The sequence below is a fragment of the Anomaloglossus baeobatrachus genome, chromosome 1 (genome assembly GCF_048569485.1).
Source record: "Anomaloglossus baeobatrachus isolate aAnoBae1 chromosome 1, aAnoBae1.hap1, whole genome shotgun sequence".
Taxonomy (NCBI): domain Eukaryota; kingdom Metazoa; phylum Chordata; class Amphibia; order Anura; family Aromobatidae; genus Anomaloglossus; species Anomaloglossus baeobatrachus.
This window is the reverse complement of record NC_134353.1, coordinates 407556514-407578129: the sequence shown is the minus strand read 5'-3', so window position 1 is coordinate 407578129 and position 21616 is coordinate 407556514. Positions and strand designations below refer to the sequence as shown.

Here is a 21616-nt window from a genome sequence, read left to right as displayed (position 1 = left end):
ATGAGTCTTTCGAAACGGTCGGACCCCGAATTATCTATATGATCGATGATTAATAATCTCAAATATTTAGGGTCTTTTTGATGTACATTATAAAAATGTCGGGACAGACTATGCTGTTGAAAACCATTTTTAATATTAGACCTATGTTTGTTCAACCTAGCATGCATTGTTTGCACTGTGCGGCCCACATATTGCAGGCCGCACGTGCACTCAAGCAAGTAGATTACATAGGTGTTCTGACAATCCAGATGGAATTGGATGAGAAAGAGGGAATTTGTGGAAGTGAAACAGGTAATATTATTCCCAATGACTTTGCAGCACATACACCTAGGGGTGTTGCACCTGAAGTTTCCATTATTAATGGAGATGGTGGTATTTTTAGACAAACCATTAAGATTAGGGTTACTTGGCGCCACTAAATTTTTAAGATTTGTATTCTTCCGGTAGATGTTTAATAAAGAATACCCCATTTTTCCCTGAGGAAGCCATCTTGACATGGCGATACACGTCGGGGGGTTCTGCTCTAGGTCTCCACCTCTTCCATGACTGCAATTTCACCACTCCACGTGCTGCTTTGATAAGAATTATCTTGCATGCCTTCTTTCACCATTGTGATTCTGGTAAAGATCATGGTGTTTTATATACAAACTTATATCTAAACCTGTTTTACTCCATCTTACAGGCTTGTCTATGCCCTATCCTATTTTTGGCTGGATTGACACTTATATTTGATTTTTGTATATTGATGTATTAGCCATTTGTCTTATGAACTGACACTTATATTTTGGGTTTTTTGCATGCTGTATTATTATGTATTATTGGTGTTTATTTGTGATTGCAGTACATGGTCCATAATTTCTGAGGTGGATACTTTTTAGAGGTTTTATGCTGCATTATAGCAAACCTCTGACATTTATTGTACTTCATGTTTTTAGATGTTTTTAAACTATGTTGGTGTTTTTCCTATAATAACCTTTTGAATATTTATTGCCATTATTGTTTTGGTGATTTCCATATTAGCACACCACCCTTTTTTCTTGTTCATCATTGCTAATTTCAGATGTGCATTTGGATGATCCCCTCCACATTGCCTTAGTGCCCTCAAACCTTTTTTCTTATAGTGCTAAAAAGCAACATGTCACTTCTTTCATGTGCTTTGGATGAAGCCCCCGCTCTGTCTATGGTGAGGGCTGCATCCAGAGCGCATGAAATCGGCTTTCATTACGGACTGTTTCTGCAGCGATTTGAAGCGCATGTGTGCTGTTCAAAACGCTGCAGAAATTTCTGCAGGGACAGAACGCAACGTGGCAGGGCACATAGCCTAACACACATTGCAACAGCAGCAAGAGAAAGGATAACCGCACAGGTGCTGCAATCACTTCCAGCACTTGTGCAGTTGAAGCAGGCTTGGAGGGAGGTGGGCCTGCTTGAAACTGGGCGTAACGTCAGTTTTCATATTACAACTAGACTCCATACAGGAAAACACTTGTTGGGGTATGACCAGCTCCTCAAGAATCAGGAGTGAGGCTGCTTACCTATGGATGTTTGGTATCTAGGCCCTCATGCAGAATGCTGACAAGACATTAAATTACAAACTGTCAGCATTCTACAGCCTAGGTCCAAACAGAAAGTCTAAAGAAAGCCTAAACAATCCCTAAAAGGGATTGTTCAAAAAGTAAGGATAGTATTTAGATATCATTACAACATAATTAAATATTCTCAGACTAATCTCTTTAACACTTTGTTCTTACACTTGGTAGACTCACGTCATTGTGGTGGCTTCTGCCAAAAAGTTATTTGCAGTTACATCACACTTAATGTTTTTGATGGCCACAGGTTGACCCATGTACGTTCCTTTTAATACATCTATATAGGAGAAAAAGGAAAAATAAAACAGTCATATAAGAAGCTAGTATGCGAATGCGTCAGGGGACTGTTTTCAAACCATTTGTGTTACATATCTGTTGGAAAACTGAAAGGTTGAAATAAAATATTTATTTCATTGTTGAGTAAAAATTTTTTGTTGACTCCGACATCTTATGAAAAGTGAGTGGAGCTCATAGGTAGAGGCCAAGCTTGGCCCAACAAATTCACCAAAATGTACATCACATAACTTATAAACTGGAACATATTGTAAAACTTTTCCAATAAAAAATACTTATGTATCCTAAATATTTATAAAACTATCGTTTTGTTTCAAGAGCATATAAATAAACAGTTCTCCCCTCGACCATATTTCCAGAAATTTTCTTTCAGGGAACAAAATGTCACGACTATTATATAATTTCAGTTCTTTATTATTTCATGTGTTAAACTTGGCACCCTTACTGATCAGCTGAAAACATTTCCATTAGTGGACAGAAGTAAGCGATCGAATTGGTGGAACACAGTAGCTCTGTACATAGCTTACCTGGTCCTTGCTGAACACTGCTGTTCATCTCTAATGTTGAGCGAATAGTTAACTGTTTGTACTCGCTATGCTGTTAGCGAGTACTGTCCGCTACTCGCATATTCGTTATGAGTACCGGGCGCAATGTAAGTCAATGGGAAATACTCGCTATGTAGTGAGTAACCCGAAAGCCATACTTTTCATGTGAGTTGCAAGTAGTACGGCTTTTGGGTTACTCGCTACTTAGCGAAAATTTCCCATTGACTTACATTGCGCCTGCTAATTGTAACGAATATGTGAGTAGCGGACAGTACTCGCTAACAGCATAGCAAGTACGAATAGTTAACTACTCGCTCAACACTATTTATCTCCCATTCAATTGATGGAAGAGAGGATTCCATGAGTACAAAAATGAATTTATGACAGCAGGTAAGGGTATGCAGCATATTTATGCACCGTATTTAGTGCATAAATATGCTGCATTTTATAGTACCAGCATAATCAATGACGTTTCTGAAATCTCATGTTACAAGTGAAAAGGTTTTGGTACCGTGTTAGCCAGTTGAAAAATTATTGAATGTTCTCAGTGAAAGGAACAAAATTATGATCTTCTGATACCTTTTAATGGCTAACTAAAGGTTAGTCTCAAGGTTTCTTCAGATATTTTGTCATACCATGCCTGATGAAGGGACCTGAGATGTCTCGAAAGCTTGCTTTGTAACATCACTTTATTTTATTTTAGTTAGCCATTAAAAGGTATCACAAGATTATAATTTTGTTCCTTTCACTGAGAACATTCAATAATTGAAATCTCATGCACACAGTTTTTTTTTCCTGCTCGTATTTTTAGCTCTGCTGCGTTTTTTGCCAAGATGCAGCATGTTGGTTCTTCCAGCGTTTTTGCAGCATTTTTCACTCAATCAGATGTTTGAAAAATGGCGCAAGAAAAAATGCACATAAAAGCACATGATAACATGTACATTGTACGCAGTGGTTTTCCTGCCACCTTTCTGATTTTTTTTTGCAGAAAAAATACTCAATACTGAAAATACCTTAATCTTTGCTTGAATTATGGTCTCTAACACTTCTTTATGCTGTCCCGAGACAGGGCAAAGTAAAGCTAGTAACAGCATTTTTAACCCCTTCCTGACATGACTACTTTCTGTTTTTAATAATTGTTTTTTCCTCTTCTTCCAAGAGCCATAACTTTTTTATTTTTCCATCCACATAGATGTATAAGGGCTTGTTTTTTGTGGGTCCAGTTTTACTTTTGAATGATACTAATCATTTTACCACATAAACATAATGGGAAAAAGTTACAAGTGTGGTGAAATTGTAAAAAAAAAAAAAAAGAAAAAAGAAATTCAATTCTGACATTGTTTTTCAGAAATATGTTATGGTGCACATTGAGTGGTACAAATGATCTGGCAACATGATTCCCCTCATCAGTACAAATACAACAATACCACATTTGTCTATTTTTTTTTATTATTTTAGTGGTGGAAAAAAAATTAGTACTTTGAAAAAAAAAATGTTTGGGTTGTGTTGCCATTTTTCGACACACATAACATTTTTAATTTTTGGTCGATAAACTGGAGTGAGGCCTTATGTTTTGCAGGGTGAGATGACCTTTTTATTAATACCTTTTTGGGTTTAGATTCTGATTGCTTGTTACAGCATTTTATAGGGTACTGTAGAAACCCCGAAAAAATGTTTTTGATTTTTTTTTTTCTATTTATGATGTCTACCAATTGGGTTAATTATTTTCAGATTTCAATAGATCTGACTTTTCTGAATGTGGCGATACCACATTTTTATTTAGTTTTGTTATTATTTTATACTTAATGGGGGAAAAAGTGATTTGATTTTTTTTTTCATTTATTTAATATTTTTTTTACTTTTTCCTGTATTTATTAGTTCTCTTAGGGGACTAACCTCTGATCGTCTGATCACTTATATTATATTCAACCATAGTTTTTCCTCAGTTTTGCTACATATACACTGGAGATTAAAATTAGAGAACAACACACAATTTCCTAAATGTTAAGGTCATTGTGTAGTCCTATGTGATTAGTTCATTAATTAAACTTTTTCAAAAGCACATAATAAAAGTGTAAATGAGATAAATATAAAAGGACACCGATCAAAATTAGAGAACACTTTCAGATACCTGCAAGTTATTGGTGTTAATCTGGCAGCTGGTGCTAATTTTCTTAATTATCTGACAGACCCTATTTAACTGGCAGCCTAACTTTCCAGTTTGGACTGACTTTTCAAAAATGGTGGGCCGTTCAAAGTGACCGAAACCCTCCAGCAGCAGGTCCAGATGAAGGCCAAAGAGGTGACTCTATCAGCCATAGAAGAGAACTTGGTTGTTCCAAGTCTGTGATTTTGAAAATATTGCTTCCTTACAACATCGCAAACTTTTTCAAGTCCCCCAAGCCCTCGAAAGAAATGCAAGAGAGAACAGGATAATGCAGAGAATCTCCATGGGTAATCGTTTCAACACTGCAGCTGGAATTGCTCGCCAGTTCATCACTGAACAGGGTAAGGATCTGTACGGTCATACAGTGTCACGATGTTTAAGAGCATTTGGACTGAAGCCCACTCTGCTGTGACCAAACCTCTCATTAGCAGAAAGAACCAAAAGTCTAGACTCACCTTTGGTGAGGAGCATGTTGTGTGGACAGAGGAGAAGAGGTCCACAGTTCATTTTAGTGATGAAAGCAAGTTTAATTTTTTGGGGGGCATGATGATAAACATTATGTTCATTGACAAACAGGGGAAATACTGAACCCAAAGTGCGTTAAGAAGTCAGTGAAAGGAGGTAGAAGAAGTGTCATGGTTTGGGGAATGTTTACCGCAGGAGTTGGACCTCTCTTACAATTACATGGCAGAGTGAATGCAAGTGTGTATCAGAACTTTCTTCAACAACACGTAGTTCCTTACTTGCATTCATCACTCAATCAGCCAGCAATTTTCATGCAGGACAATGGCACCTGTCACACAGCAAAATGGGTAAAGCAGTTCCTTGAAACGGAACACGTTAAAACAATGAAATGGCCAGCCTAGAATCCTGATCTAAACCCAATAAAAAACTTCTGGAAAATCCTTGATGACAAAGTTATGGCCAAGAAACCCTCAACAGTCAAAGAACTATAGAAGAGACTGGAAGAAGAGTGGACAAAAATCACACCAGATCAGTGTGAGAGACTAGTGATGTCCTGTGGCCGCAGACGTGCTGAAGATATTCAAAGCAAAGGCCTGTACACTTCATACTGATTGGTGATTGTTGTTACTTTCAGAAAGTTTAGTTATAATCTTTCTCTGTGCTACAGTCATTGCTCTAATTATGATCATCACGTTTTGGGGAAAATAAAGTTTTTATGTTTATAAACTTTGGACCTTTTTTAAAACACCATTCTAGTGGCATGGTGTACCCCTTACAAACAAACTTTCAAATGTTGATCAATGTAGATTCCATGGTTTCTGAAAAAAGCAAGTGATCATACATTGTCCTCTAATTTTGATCACCAGGGTAGTAAAAGTCATGGTCTCCTTTAAAGCACAGTTACAGGGTGAGTTACAAGGAAGCTTCATAATGACAACAACAGAGGTCTTCAACAGACCCCCGGCTATCATAAAAAACCAATGGCACCCCATAATCACATCAGAGATGAGCCAATGAGTGCATAGAATGATGTCCACCCATGCTGGTCTGCTGTTAATGCCACTCTGATTGACATAGGTATTTAACTGAAAAATAATTGCGGGCAGTGCTCCATACCACCTGCGACTGTTAGAGGGCTGTCACACAAAGCAGGCAAGCATGGGCGATCTCACTCTGCGAGCTTGCTCCATACACCCAGTACTGATTACTTGCACATCAAGGTGAAATGGACACTGGCGTTGATGGGTATCCTTCCTGCACTTGGCCAGTTGTGAGTGCAATCGACCTCTGGCTATACATAAAACCTCAGAATTCTAATTATCTCCATTCTCCCTCAAAATGATTCTTATTGCTAAACAATTATATATTTTTTTCTGCATTGCATTGTAAATTTGGAAATAAATAAGAATGCGAACAGTGGAGGCTAGTGTAGATGGGAATAGCTAGCAGTCTTACACTATTAAACCTTACCTCCAAACTCTCCTTCTCCAATCTTCTCTTTGAAAACCAGATGCTGGACACTGAGCAACCACCCAGCTGTAAAAAAAAAAAAAAAAAAAAAAAAAGGAAAAGGATGCAAAGACGCAAGCTGTATAATTAATATTGCTATGCTTTATGAGACTCTAAAGGCCACTTTACATGCTGCAATATCGGTATCGGTATTGTACCCGCCCTCGTCGGTTGTACGTTACGGGCAAATCGCTGCCCGTAGCGCACAACATCGTTAAAACCCGTGACACGGACTTACCTTCCCTGCGACTTTCTAAGGGGGCGGTTCGTCACAGCGACGTCACACGGCAGCCATCCAATAGAAGCGTAGGGGCGGAGATGAGCGGGCGGAATTTCCCGCCCACCTCCTTCCTTCCTCATTGCCGGCGGCCGCAGGTACGATGTAGTTCCTCGTTCCTGCGGTGTCACACATAGTTATGTGTGCTGCCGCAGGAACGACAAACAACCTGCGTCCTGCAATAGCAATGATAATTGGGATTAGAACGACGCATCAACGATCAGGTAAGTAATTTTGATCGTTAACGGTCGTTCGTGCATTTCACACGCAACGACATCGCTAACGAGGCCGGATGTGCGTACGAATTCCGTGACCCCAACGACATCTCGTTAGCGACGTTGTTGCATGTAAAGCGGCCTTAAATGAGATTGACTTTTTTAACAGGAGGCAGCAGTAGGAAATGTAAATGACCCTTTTTTAGCAGAAAGACTGTGTAGTGTGTACTGCTGAAATTGTGCCAGCCTCTATAAAAAATACATTCACAGAATACAGACTGCCATAAGTGATGTCTGCGTTTTTCTGACATCATTGTGAGGGAAGTCTTATGTACAGTAATTTAAATTTCTCATCTGTTCTGTGAATGATTTCTACTTGTAATGAATTCAAATTAAACAGTAATATTAGTAGCAAATGGAAAAAAATCACTGTACATTTCAGCTTTAGCTTGAAGTAGGTTGTCCTTGTTAGCCAAGGTTGGAATTTTTCTATTTCTACTTTATATTATTTTCTATACTTATATTAAAGGCTATATTTGTATTTTTTTTAAATAAACACCAAATATTTTGGCTATTGCCATCTTTAAATGACATGTTACATCTCACTTAATGTATTCTTTTTTAATGGCTATAAACTACTTGTCTGCTAAGACCTTGACCCCTATTCATTAAGACTATTGTGTACACGCCAGTCTCCATGAAGAAACAAGATGTAGTGGTGTATGAGGTCCACACCAATTAATAAATCGGGCACATCTTACAAGAGGCATGTGCCTCTGACGTAAGGTACACCTCAATTAATCATGATTAGATTGCCAGCATTTCCATGCCCCTATTTCACCCCTGCTCAAGCTAGTTTGGTAATGCTAACTGAATCTGGCAAAACACCAAAAGTCACTACATTTTTGCACAACTCCATCTTGCAGCAGATTTGGGAACATTTTAAGCTGTTTCATGCCACAATTCTGGTGTGAACCCTTTAAAGACATTGTCCACTATTCGGCCAATCCCTTCTCATTCCCTAGGTTTACCTTTAGTAAAATAAAAACATCTATACTTGCCTAAGATGCTGTCACAGTTCCAGCTCTCCTGGGGATTGCATGACCTTGTTACATCATGCGACCACTGCAGCCGATCAACGATGGCTTTACTCTCCTCCACTTTGGTTGTAATTAACAATCACAGCTCTCACCTCCCCTAGATATCTAATTTTGCAGAGGGGAGAGGGAAACCAGCACTGATTGGCCATAACAATGTCATGCAATCACCTAGACTGGCAGGGCCGACACCGCTGGAATGGCACCAGCACCGAAGGTGAGAATAGGTGTTATTTTACTGGGAAGGAACATGTGGATTAACAAGGGTTTGTTCAAGTAGTGGATAATCACTTTAATGAATTGGGGACCTTAAGTATTTCCCCCATAACCGGACTTCAAGGCTGTCATTTCTCTGAACTGTACTATCTATAAGGTCAGCTCCATATTATATAATATTGTGGGTTTGAATACACTTTTTTCCACATTAACCATTATTATATTTTGAAATAATAAGAGAAATTTGTTTATACAACTTTTAAGGTCTCATTCGGACGGCCATTTTTCATAGACAGAATACATATCCATTATAATCTATGAGATATTCATGCCAGTGGCTTTTTACAGACCGTGTGTCTGTCTGCAAAAACACATGGCATGGAAGAGTGGTGTACTATCTCAGGTGTGTTCCTAGCTATAAGAACATCAAACAGATTTTTGTGTTGTAATGTGAAGAATATTTTGCGCCTTTTGTATAAAATATGTCATATAATATGTAATGCATAAGGTATAACAGTGTAATGCAAATTGTTTTTATTATCCTGTGAAATAGGTTAACTTCTACCCAGCAATAGACAGAAGGGTCAGAAGTAGTTAAGTGTTGGAATTAGCCCACCATAGGGAGGGGTCAAGTGAACTATGAAGTGTACTGGGTGGTTTGTGGCAATGAAGGCGAAGGAGAGGAGACCCAAGGTCAGATAGCATGAACCTTGAGTGATGACAAGAATAAGGGGTATGAAAAATGTTGAAACGAAAGACCAAACAATGAGAGCCAGGGAACAGGACCCTAGTGGCCAGGCCATTTAACCACGCAGATACTAAGTTAACCTTAACTGGCTTGTGAACGTAGTCAATTACCCGAGCAGTTTCCTTTAAACGTCTGGTAGTGCAAAGCTTTACTCCGGTCATGATGGGATCCTTAAAGAGACTGGACGTGGGACTGCTGGAAGGGAAAGTGACCACAGTGTGTGCTGTAACGCTGGACTGGGTTGCTCTGGGACTCACAGGACCAGTTAGATCTGAAGCAACCCAGTGGGAACTTAAACTGATAATGATGGTGTCTGATAATGCTGATAATGCCAAACTGTAACATTCTAGAAGACATGTTCATGCTATTTGGAGAAAGAAGTTATGACAGATTTATTATATTTCAGTTTTTTGGGGGTGTATGAGAAAATTATTGATGAACACTGAGTAAACATTGATCAAAATACTGATGAAAATGTGATCACTGTTAAAAAATGGTCCATGTTTTTATGTACGAGCAATATCATTAAAGTCTGAATAAGGCCTATGGTTGCTGTTCAAAACTTAGTCCAGTGTTTTAAAAATAAACCAACCTTTTGCAAGTTCTTCCTCTGCTGATTTTGCTCCTTGTTTTGGTTTTGATTTAATCAACTTTGTGGCGAGGACTCCTTGGTTAGCTGTGTAGTACTGAAAATGCAACAAAAGACAGAACAGCCATGCTTCTCAGGTAAAAATATTTGCTCTGCATAATCTAAAAGCATTTAGAAATGGGGAACTACAAACTTTTATAATTACAATTTAAAGGGCTGGTCCAAAGTCAAACTAAATTTCCATCTAAATCCCTATTTATTTAATGCTGTAATCCAAGCTATTTTCTATTATATTTGTATTAAAAATTCCCTAACTACACTATCTAATTGCTATTTTAGTTTTTTTCCTATTTTCTGTATGATGACACTCCATTTAAGTGTATACTGGGATACTTAATCAAAGCATCATCAGAGCATGGGGTAGGCACTGCAGTCACTATCACAGCCTCTGCCCCCTTCCTGAAATAAAGCATCATCAGGGACTCTCATTTAAAGGACTGGGCTAGTTCATGCTCTGTTCCTCCCTATATGCTGTGCACTGTGTGATCTGCCGCATGACAATCTTCACTCTATTGTCAGCTCAGATCTGTAATCTGCTGTAAAAAGAGTGGTGTTAATTCCTGACATGTAGGAGACTGTAGTGCCCAGTCCCAGTTCTAGTGTGGCGTCCACATGCGGTCCCGCTCCCAGACTCTGACCGGGGCATCCCCCCTCTCACCTGTCCAGCAGCTCTGCAGCTTCCAGTCCCAGCGTGGTATCTCCACACTTCCTCACTCCCAGACCACGGTGTGTGCGTCCTCCCTCTCACCCATCCGGTGGCTTCATTCCCTACTCTCCTGTTCCGGAGTCTGCTGCAACCTCTTCCTGCTTTCAGACCATGCGCAAGGTTTCAGTAAGTGCCCGTAGGGTGCGCATGACCAGGCCTCTTTTCCTAAAGGGCCAGCGTCCCATTACCAGGAAGCAATACCTGAGGTCATCTATTACCCTAAAGATATTTAAGACTGCCTTCCCTGACTGGAGGCACTTGAGCAACATTGCCTATAGTGCCATGCTAGCTCTCAGGTCCCTGTATGTTACTGTGTCTAGTCCCAGTGCCAGTCTCCTGTTGCTAACCTTTATCTCATCCTAGAGCCTGCACTCCACAATTGGCAGTGTTCCGTCATGTCTGAACCATCACCAGCCGCCACACCTGATCCTATACTACAGTGCCATCACGTCTGAACCATCACCAGAGTGCCGCCACACCTGAGCCATCTCCACAGTGCCATCTCATCGGAACCATCACTGCAGTGTCGCCTCATCTCAGCCTCCACCTCTGTGCCACCACATCTGTGGACTCCTGCACTAGGCATTGAGACTTTAACCGTCCGTAGAGACTATCACCTCAGGTCCCTAGCTGCCATGCATTTAGGCCTTCCGTTGAGAGCACCACACAATCCCCGTATATTCGCTGCTGGATACTCCTTTGGAGGAGTCCAGTGCATGGATCAGTGGGTCCACCCCAGGACGGTCGCCGCCCCTCGGTGACCATAACAGAGACCAGTGACTTTACTAGTGGGGGGGTGCTAGTCATCTGCATACCGGGTATAAACACCACTCTGTTGCCAGCAGATTATTACTGATCTGAGCTGACAAAAGAGTAGACATTGTCACTATGGAGATTGCACAGTGCACAGCGAGAAGGGATGGACACAGCAGAGACAGATCAGCCCCTGTAACAAAATAAGAAAAAAATAGAATGCAAGTTAGATAGTGTAGTTAGGGAACGGTAGGGAATTTTTAATACCAGTACATTAGAAAATAGCTTAGATTACAACACTAAATAGATAGGGATTTAAAATGAGGGTGAGGGATATGGAGGAGCCATATGTGCAGAAACTGCAGTGCCATAGAGACTATGTATGACCACTGTGTGGTGTTTCAACATAGTAGCACAGTACGCATTATTCCTCTATATAAACATAGCATTCAGCAGAGTTTGTGTAAAGTCGTAATTCAGCAATATACATAAAATCTCATTCCAAGTTCAGTGTTCAAAGTTTTCTTTAATATGCTAAGCTCTTATCTAAACGACCACGCCAATATGGATTAATATCCCACCCTTCATCATATTGTCATGATATACAGGAAAGCTTACAGTTGGCAGCTTGCTGTTATGGCCAAGATTGAGATATAACAAAGGCCACCATATCTGCCATGCTGTATGTCTATTACGTTTCATTCATAAGTCAGTATTATACATCAGTGTTTTTACACACATGGTCAAAATTGTTGGTACCCCTCATTTAATGAAAGAAAAAACACAATGGTCACAGAAATAAATTGAATCTGACAAAAGTAATAATAAATAAAAAAAATCTATGAAAATGAACAAATGAAAGTCAGACATTGCTGCTTTTCTGCTTACACAGAATTTTTTCAAAAATAAAACTCATGAAATAGGCCTGCACAGAAATGATGGTTCCCTCCTTCACTTTATATTTTGCTGCACAACCTTTTGAGGCAATCACTGCAATCAAACAATTCCTTTAACTATCAATGACACTTTGTCAACATGTAGTTTAGCAAATTCCAGTCCAATTCCAGTCAATTACCAGGTTTTTTTATGTTTTTTTTTTTCAACAATGGTGTCCTCCTTAGTCGTAGCCCATAAAGTCCACTTTGACTCAAACAATGACGGTTCTTGCGATCTGACACTGATGTTGTTTGAGCTTGAAGTTCACCTTTAATCTCTTTAGAAGTTTTTCTGGGCCCTTTTTTTACAATTCGTATTAATCGTCTCTTTAATTTTTCATCAATTTTTCTCCTGTTGCTACATCCAGGGAGGTTGGCTACAGTCATATGGATCTGAAATTTCTGAATAATATGTGTAGTCACAGAAACATCAAGCTGCTTGGATACGGTCTTATAACCTTTACATTTAACATGCGTGTCTATAATTTTCTTTCTAATCTCCTGAGACAACTCTTTCCTTTGATTCCTCTGGTCCATGTTGAGTGTGGTACACACCATGTCACCAAACAGCATAGTGAGTATCTGTAGCCCTATATACAGGCCCACTGACTGATTACACAATTGTAGACACCTGTGCTAATTAGTGGACACACCTTGATTTAACATGGCCCTTTTGTCACATTATTTTAAGGAGTACTATAATTTCTGTCCAGGCCTGTTTCATGAGTTTTATTTTTTTAAAAATTCTGTGGAAGCATGGTTGAAAAGCAATGTCTAATTTTCATTTGTTCATTTTCATAGATTAATTATTATTACTTTTGTCAGAATCAAGTTATTTCTGTGACCATTGTGTTTTTTTCTTTCCTTAAACGAGGGGTAACAACAATTTTGACCACATGTGTATGCCAAATCTAGGAATAGATGTTTGAGAACAACTATAATTGAAAAATATCTTTTCTGTGTTTTGGAGACACTCATGGTTTTGGCAAATACTGATGAAAGACCGATCAAAAATATTAACGTAGGAATGAGACCTTAGGTTGTTCCAAGGCACACTCGAATACATTACCTATCTATTGTACACTGACAAACAATTGTGCTTTGGTATATTGTGTACACCAAAGCTCTACTGAATGGATGAATGCAAATAGCATTGGAAAAGCCTTTGGTGGCCCTAATAATAATTAAGGACACTTTTAAGTGGTTGTCCTGGACCTTTCAAAGTAGGGTAAGGAAAAAAAAAAGGAGTAAACTAACAAAAAAAGCACTTAATAGCAATTACTTATTCAATTTGCTGCAGCACCAGCACCACTTATCCTCAACAGTACGGCAATGATGACACCACAACAATTATTTACATGTCTGCCTACAAGGTGATGCATGAACAGCACATGACCACTATGTCTGACAGCAGTAGTCATGGAAATCATAGATGTGAATTCTTAATGTGAGGGCCATTGGTCATCATTGGTGCTGGAGTGTCATTTATGTTTATTAAATAGTATGAGTTTTTCAAATGGTAACTTGCATATAAAAAACAGACATACACTACTCATAAAAAGTTAGGGATATTTGTCTTTCACGTGAAATTCATGGAAAACTTAAAAAGTTCATGCAACAGTGATATTGTACCATGAAATTGGGCATTTAAGTAGAAGCACACAATAATGATTTCCTCATCTCAAACAATTTAAACAAAAGCCAACAACAGTGGTGGGTATACTCCTCAAAAAATTGTCAATGTCTCAATATGTCATGTGACCTTGAGCATGAATTACAGCTGACAGTGACGGATGATGATGTTCAAAAATTGAGTTACTGTCTGCTGAGGCATTATATCACACTCTTCTTCAAGGGCGGCTCTCAGGTCATTGAGGTTCTGCGGCGCAGAGTTATAAGCCTCTATACGGCAACATCTGATACCTTAGGTTTTCTATAGGATTCAGGTCTGGAGAACGTATAGGCCACTCCATTTAAGGTACCGCAGTCTCCAGCAGCTATTCCCTACTGAAGCGATCTGGATTAGCTGGAGCATTGTCATGTGTTGCCTATGTGTTGCCTCCTAGCAATCTACATTTTACTTCTCTCATATAAATGTTTCACACACAAATCCCCAGGCTATTACTCCTGCTAAATGACATTTGCTTTTCCATTGTCCAGCAGTGATCTTTCCACTCACCATGCTAGTGTGCATGCTTAGCTTGCGGTTCAGGGATATTTGTCGGTCACCTTGACAGCGCCTGACGTTTGCATTCCAGCAGTCTGCCACCATATTTCCCCTCAGATGGATGTGCGAACGATGCATGTGCCACACTTGGATTGGAAGTTGGTGTTTCCCTACGTCTCACAGCTAAAAACCTCCTCAGTGCACACTTTGATTGGCCTTCTCACATTTAAAAACCAAGAAGGCCCTTGAAAACATAACATGAAATCGACTCAGAATGCAGTACCCCTTTAAAGAGTATTAGCCCATGTACACACTCAAAAAATGCCCCCTAAACAAGAAGTGAAGAATCAATGACAAAAATCTGAACAGTATTTGATAACACCTTCCAATCCAACCCTGTAGAATGAGCAAATTCTTCATCGACCATGTTTGCCCCTGAACCACTGTCTAGAAAAACAGTAATAGGAATTTCTTGGCCTCCAACCTTAAACCTGGTGGATATTAAACATTGAGACATCATTCTGGACGATATACATAGACCCAGGTTGGGATTTAGAAGTATTTCGACTGCTTTCTTTCCCTGGGCACTTAGCGACGGGCACTGATAAAGTTTCCCTTTTTGCCACAGAAAAAACAGACTCCATCCCTTTTTAGTGGAGTAGGGGTTCTCCCCCATGGGACATGACCCGCCCCAGGGCTATGGGGTACTTGGTCTCGAGCAGTTTATTTACTGGGACAGTTCACTGGGTGGCCGTTGCCCAGTTCCGTGACCCTGGGGGGTCGCTTAAAATGGGTTATTTACAGGGGAATGACAAGAAAGTTTTTGTCGTGATGCCACTTGTGGGTTGCAGCTATTTAAATGGAGCCGCCGCTGCACAGTTTCTCACTACTGGGGCTGATGTTAGTGGCAACCTGGATGTTGGGCCCTCCGCCAGTAGGGCCAGGCCCCAGGGGATAGATGATGTTGTTGGGCGCGGAAAGAAGGTAGGCCACACAAGGGATTGCAGTGTAACTGGTTTCTTTACTTACAGCGTTGTTATGGCTGGCAACCTGATGGAGGCTGGTTCTCACCACTGGTCCCCTTAGTTCCAATGCCGGTGTGGTGACCTGGTGGCTGTCTTCCCCTGCACCTGTCCAACCAGGGACATCTGGGAGCATCTGGGGGTCCCCTCATGGTCGACTTTCAGTCTTAGTCCGTATGACAGGTAGCTTGAACCCTGTGGGGTCGGTTTCTCAGTTCCTGTTCCCCGGTTCTCCCGTTGGTACTGTGTCTCAGACTTTACGGTTGGTGAGGTCGTGGATGGTCCCCTCACTGTGAAGATTTTATCAGGTCTGACTGGAGAATTTTCCTGACCTAGCGCTCTGTACCCCGTTGGTGCTATGGTTCCGGGAGTACTCCGCTGTACTCCACCGGCAACCACACGGCTGGGCCCTCAGGTCACCGCTACACTCTCCCGTCAGTACAGTTATGTCCGTCTCCTATAACTTCCACTTACTGACTGTCTGACCCCTCCCCCTTGGTTGTCGTCTAGTGGACTGGATCGGTTCCACCCCTAGGTGGCCATCTATTGGGTCCAACCCTAGCTTGTCACCAGTCTTTGGGAACGGGAAAAACAGGGATTAAATTGAATGTTTTGGTGTTACTGGCACTGGTCTTCTGGGTCCCTGGGGGTAGGCCCTGCATCCTGGATAGGATGCAGTTCCCTGTAGCTCCTGATGGCTAAACTGCATAAACTGGGTGAGGCCTCTGAAGGTAACACAGATACAGAAACATTCTCCACCAGAGGTTTTAGATTCATAGGTCCACTGCCGAAATCAGTGATCAATACATATTACCAAAGACGTAGCATACTCAAAGGAAGGAGGGGCCTCATACATAACCAACACCTCCTTTACCCTTTCGGAAAACCCCTGGTAAAACTAGCTTTTCAGAGCAGAGTCGTTCCATTGTGTAACCAAGGACCAGCGCCGGAATTCAGAGCAATAATAATCTGTAGGCTGAATTCCCTGTTGCAGCGAACAGAACTCGGCTAATGATGTTTTAATCCGAATCATCATAGATGAGCCTGAGTATTAAGAAAAAACGGTCCACCATCAAAAATACAGGAGGTCAGAGGGCAAGGAAAAGGCTTGCGGATCCCCACTCAAAAAAGTGACAATAATTACAACCTGCTGTTCCTCACCACCAGAGGAGTGGGGTCATAAACAGAAATAAAACTTACATGCCTCTCTAAACGTAGCAAACTTGCTGCACTTCACCAAAAATCTTTCTGGAAGAGGCAGTTTGGGCTCTGATTATCCAGACACCAGCACAGATTGCACCGTTGTAGCAGACTAAGCTTGCTGCCTCATTTTTTTTCAGCCACATGAAGAGACAAGGCTTGCAAATGTCACACTAATGCAGCCACCGGATTCATGCTGAAATGTAATGAAACTATAGCAAGCTATAATATCACGATGTGACTGTGGGATAGCGTGGGACAGGGGGCTCCTATGCTGTCCCTCACGCTAGGGCACTCTGTGCTATCCCTAACCTGAGGGTTACTGTGCCGCCCCCGTGCCAGTGGCCACTCAGAAAAAAGGGGGGTTTTATTTACAGGGGGTATTGGAAAGTTTGTGACGCCACCCACCGCTGCCGTAGAAGAGCCTGGTGACGGTGGTGTGGCAGCCTGATGTTTAACCCCTCCGTAGGTAGGGGGTTTGTGTCCCGGGGCCCGTCGGATGGTTGGTGATTGGGTGCCATTGGGGTAGGAACAGGGGTGTTTCAATGTACTCACTCAGTCCAGGAATAATAACACCGTCAGCTTGTAAACCAGAATTCTGAGCACCACTGCAGCTTGTAGGGAGCGTGCTTGGGTCCGTGCCTTTGGTGTTGCTGTTAGCCTGTGGTCCTGTCCTTGTCACCTCTGTCTCTGTTGGACCGTGGGTATAAAACTCTTTGGGCCCTTTTTTTTTTTTAATTATTTCATGAACTTCATGAAATAATTAAAAAAAAAAAATGATGTGAGCTTCGCCTAATTTTTGTATCCAGCCGGGCACAACTAGGCAGCTGGGGATTGGAATCCACAGTGCAGGGTGCCCATGCTTTCTGGGCAACCCCGCTGCGAATTGCAGTCCGCAGCCACCCCAGAAAATGGCGCTTTCATAGAAGCGCCATCTTCTGATGCTGTATCCAACTCTTCCAGCTGCCCTGGTGACGGTGGCTCGCTGGGTAATAATGGGGTTAGGGCTAGCTTTATATTATCAGCTGGCCCTAAGCCCGAAATTCATGGTGTCACGCCAATATTAGACATGGCCACCATGAATTTCTAGTAAAGATAAAAAAAACCACAACACACAGAAAAATATTTTTATTAGAAATAAAACACAACACAATTAGTGACTCCATCTTTATTGAAATAAAGAACCCCCCTCTGCAGTAATCCTGGGTCAGGGTCCCGCGCCGTCCAATCCGGATCCAATATCATCTGATCGGTTTGCTGGAAGGCAAAGCGATCAGATGATGTGTCAGGTTCAAGTGCCTGAATCACATCACACATCAGCTGATTGTATAAAAGCCGTTTATACAATCAGATGATGCATCAGTGCAAAAAAAAAATACTCACTTATGTGCTGACTACCGGCAGCTCCTGGAGCGAGTCTGATCGCTGCAGGAGCTGCCAGTAATCAGGGATGAAGTCTCCTGACGGCATCCGCTGACAGGTTAAGCCGGCCGGGCGCTGGCATCAGCCCGAGACTTACGATCAGCTGACGCATCAGGTGACTGCATCAGGTGATCCATCGCCAGGTCCTGCAAGCTATTGGAGGTGTCCCGGCCGTCTGCACACAGACGGAGCGGCGGTAACGGGAAGAGGAGCTGGGAGCGGGCATGGCACCGGGACTCTACAGACAGGTGAGTATGACTTTTTTTTCTACTGTTCACTTTTGATTTCGCAGCTGCCTTAACCTCCCGCCCAGACATGACGCCGCATGGGAGCATACATGCACAGGACGGTTGGTGGACGCAGCGGTGGCGGTACCGGGAGGATTCACGCTTCTGTGTTTACTGACAGAAGGAATCCTCTTCCTGTACATGTCACTTTACTACCCACCTCCTGCATTTATAGCTGCGTTTTTGGTCTTAGAAACGCACCAAAACGCAGCTATAATAACAATTTGCGTTTCTCATTGCGTCTTTCAACATCCCATTGCACTCAATGGATGAAAAACGCGGTGAAAAATGCGGCAATAATTGACATGCTGCGTTTTTGTGGTCACCACAAAAACGCAGCTGAAAAAAAATGCTGTGTGCAGACAGCAAAAATGAAAACTCATAGACTTTGCTGGGGGAAGCAAAGTCATGCAGTTTTCTGGGCAAAAACGCACCCGAAAAACGCGCAAAAACGCCACGAAAAACGCACTGTGTGAACTTACCCTAAGACAGACAGGGGAAAACTAAAACTCAGACACACTGAGGAACAAACAGTAAGATACTAAGGAGAAACTGGCTCCCCCACACCATGTGATTAAATTAGATTAATTCCAAAATAGATGCATTCCAGCAAAGATTAACTCTTGCTAGTGTGAAGCCCCGCCGGTGTTGTATCGGTGCATACCTTCAGGGACTCCACGTAGCTGGTGCTGGTCACAGGTAGGGAATCTTCAGTGTTTGATCGTGACGCCACTCTCAGTATTTGCGGTCAGAGGGGACCGCCACTGCAGGTTAGAGGACGCCTGGGGCTGATGGTGGGTGCAGTCGGGTGTAGTAGCCTCCTGAGAGTGAGGCAAGCCCCAGGGCCCTTTGTAAAGCTGTAGTACCACAAGTCGCAGAATGACCACACACAGGCAGAGTGTCTTTCAGGGTTTTTACTCACTTCAGGTGGCAGGGTGAGTAACCCGGGCGTAGCTGGGATGAACCAGGTGGGAACCAGGTATCCTTCCGGCTGACTGTATGAGGGTGACTACAAACTCGCCTTCCTTAGCCCTTGGTGGTTTGGGGTGACCCCGACTTTGAGTCCCTATGGGGGTCACCCAGGGAAGATGCTCCAAGCCTCTCTCCCCTTCTTGTGTTGCCGTGTGCTTGTTCCCCGGGCCAGGCCACTCCAGCCTCTTGCCTCCTGTGACCTATGGGCCCTACTTGCGGTTACGTGGCTGCGGCTTTTGGTTGTTGTGGTGTGGGCTGTAAGAGCCCCACACCGGCAGGTTTAGCAGGGAAAGGTGAATCTATCCTCGCTTCGGGATCTGCCGCCCGGTTGGGCCTGGTGCTCTCTAGAAGTCTCCGTACTTCCCACTCCGTGCACTCTCTAGCTGAAGCTGGCTTTCAGGCAGCACTTCTAGTTGACCGTTCTCCCCCGTCTGTAGCCACTGCGCGGGCGCTGTTAGACAGCAACAGCCCCACAGGTCTGCTCCTCACTGAGCCCTATGGAGTTCTGCTCTAACCGACTCACTGGTGGGTTTTTCCATCTCTGCTCTTTCTGCTGACATCTCCTCAGTCCGAGCTCCCAGCTCTAACTAACTCCTCCTATCTCTCTTTCCTTCCCCACTTGTGTCTGCCTACGCCACCTAGCAACCAGACTCTCCACCACACCCCTTGAGAGGAGATGGAGGCTCTCGCCCCCTCCACTATTCCAGTGAAGGCGTAGGCTCTGCCCCCTCCTGGGATCCCCAGGGGTCCTCTCTTAGGTACATGCGTGAGACCTGATCACTATGCGCCTGTGTTCCACACCCCTGTCAGCCTTCTGGATTACCTGTATTGCACTGTCCCCAGCATGGGTGCAGTACTCAGTGGTGCCTGACCAGGTCAGGGGCGCCACATTCCCCCTTAGTTATCACCAGCACGTCCTCGGGCTGCAAGACAACATTTTTAAAATGCATAAAACATTAAAACATGTAAAACATTTAAAAGCACCAGGTATCAGACATCACCACCCTCCACCCACAAGTCCGTTAACCCACCCAAAACCCTCTCAGGAGGCAGGTCACCGGTCCTGTTGGTAACCAGGTCTGGGCCATCTGTTTCTCCAGACCTTTCCTCCAATCTTCCTCTCCTGTTGGCCGCGACTTCAGCCACTTCTGGCAGGATGTAGAGGCGGCTTTCATGGGCTGGTGGTTTCAGGGTATACCTGGCCTGGTGGATCCGCGCCGTCAACCTCTTCTGGCAGGATGCAGAGGCGGCCTCCACAGTTGGTGCTGACCAGGTACCCTCTTTGTGGTGGTGAGCCAAGGCCCCATAAACAGGCGTGCTCTCTGGTCGCAGGTGAGCCAAGGCCCTTTTCTACGGACGGGCCCCCCTGGTTGCAGACGAGCCAAGCCCCTAAACAGGCTGGCCCTGGTGGTGGTGCCACTGGTGTAACTATTTACACTGCGAGAGTTTGTGGCTATAGCAAGTTCATAGCCTTAAAGTTTAGTTCTCACAATAGTTTTTGTGGGCACATGCTTAAACGTTGCAAACAAAACCTTTCAAAACTGGTCAAAACAGGAACTTCTTACTTTACTTTACTTTACTTTTTACTCCTCTTTTTCACTAGGGCGAGGGCACGTTGGGCACTGGCACCTGTGACTTTCCTGCTCTTTGTCTCTGTCTTCATCTGTAGGATCTTTATCTTTCCGTTCTTGGTCTTCATCTGTTTCTACATCTGGTTCTTTATCTCTATCTTGTCTTTCTTGTCTTTCTTGTCTTTCTTGTCTTTCTTGTCTTTCTTGTCTTTCTTGTCTTTCTTGTCTTTCTTGTTGCATGGGATGGCTGTAGGGTTTGTTGGGACATAGCGTTACGTCAAGTGCGTACAATCCCCTTTCACCTTGGTGCATGGTAAACTGTACCGAATCTCCCATTTTCAGATTTCTGCCAGGGTGTCCTCTAGGCAGGTGTGCGCTGACATCTCTCCTGTTAACAAATATTCCCTTTTTGATGCCAGGTGCTACAATAAATCCATAGCCGCTTCTCAGATTAAAGTCTTCCACTACGCCATAACACAGGGGTCCTCTAGCCTGGCTTTTGGCCCTTCTCAGGGACCGTTTCTCCTGTAGGTCTCTGGCGGTGACTTCCTTCTGTTCAGGAGACTGTGGTGCTGGAGCAAACTGTGTTCTTCTGCGCCGTGTCTTGCGGGCTGGATCCATGCCTGTGGGCTCCCAGGTGAAGCTCTTAGGCAGCTCTTCTTCTGCAGAGGGGGTCAGGTCCTCCTCATCCCAGCGGGAGTATGGCAGCATTTCTGGCTCTGAGTAGGAGTCTGCTGCGGCTGGCGTCGGAGTTAGCCCTTCTGCCTCCTGGCCTCCTCTCCCCCTTAGTTCTTCCTGGCACTCCTCTGA

The 21616-nt window shown here is 43.1% G+C and overlaps 1 protein-coding gene across 2 annotated transcripts in view; it reads right to left on the bottom strand.

Annotated features, from left to right (window-relative positions):
• The window catches only part of MATK (megakaryocyte-associated tyrosine kinase), a 143171-nt gene that overhangs the window by 58068 nt on the left and 63487 nt on the right, over positions 1–21616 (bottom strand). For both annotated transcript variants that reach the window (XM_075337848.1, XM_075337847.1), the window contains exons 5-7: positions 9715–9808; positions 6531–6596; positions 1767–1866 (exon numbers count right to left, since the gene is read on the bottom strand). In XM_075337848.1, coding sequence (XP_075193963.1) covers positions 1767–1866; positions 6531–6596; positions 9715–9808 — 260 coding nt within the window. The remainder of the gene's footprint in view (positions 1–1766; positions 1867–6530; positions 6597–9714; positions 9809–21616) is intronic.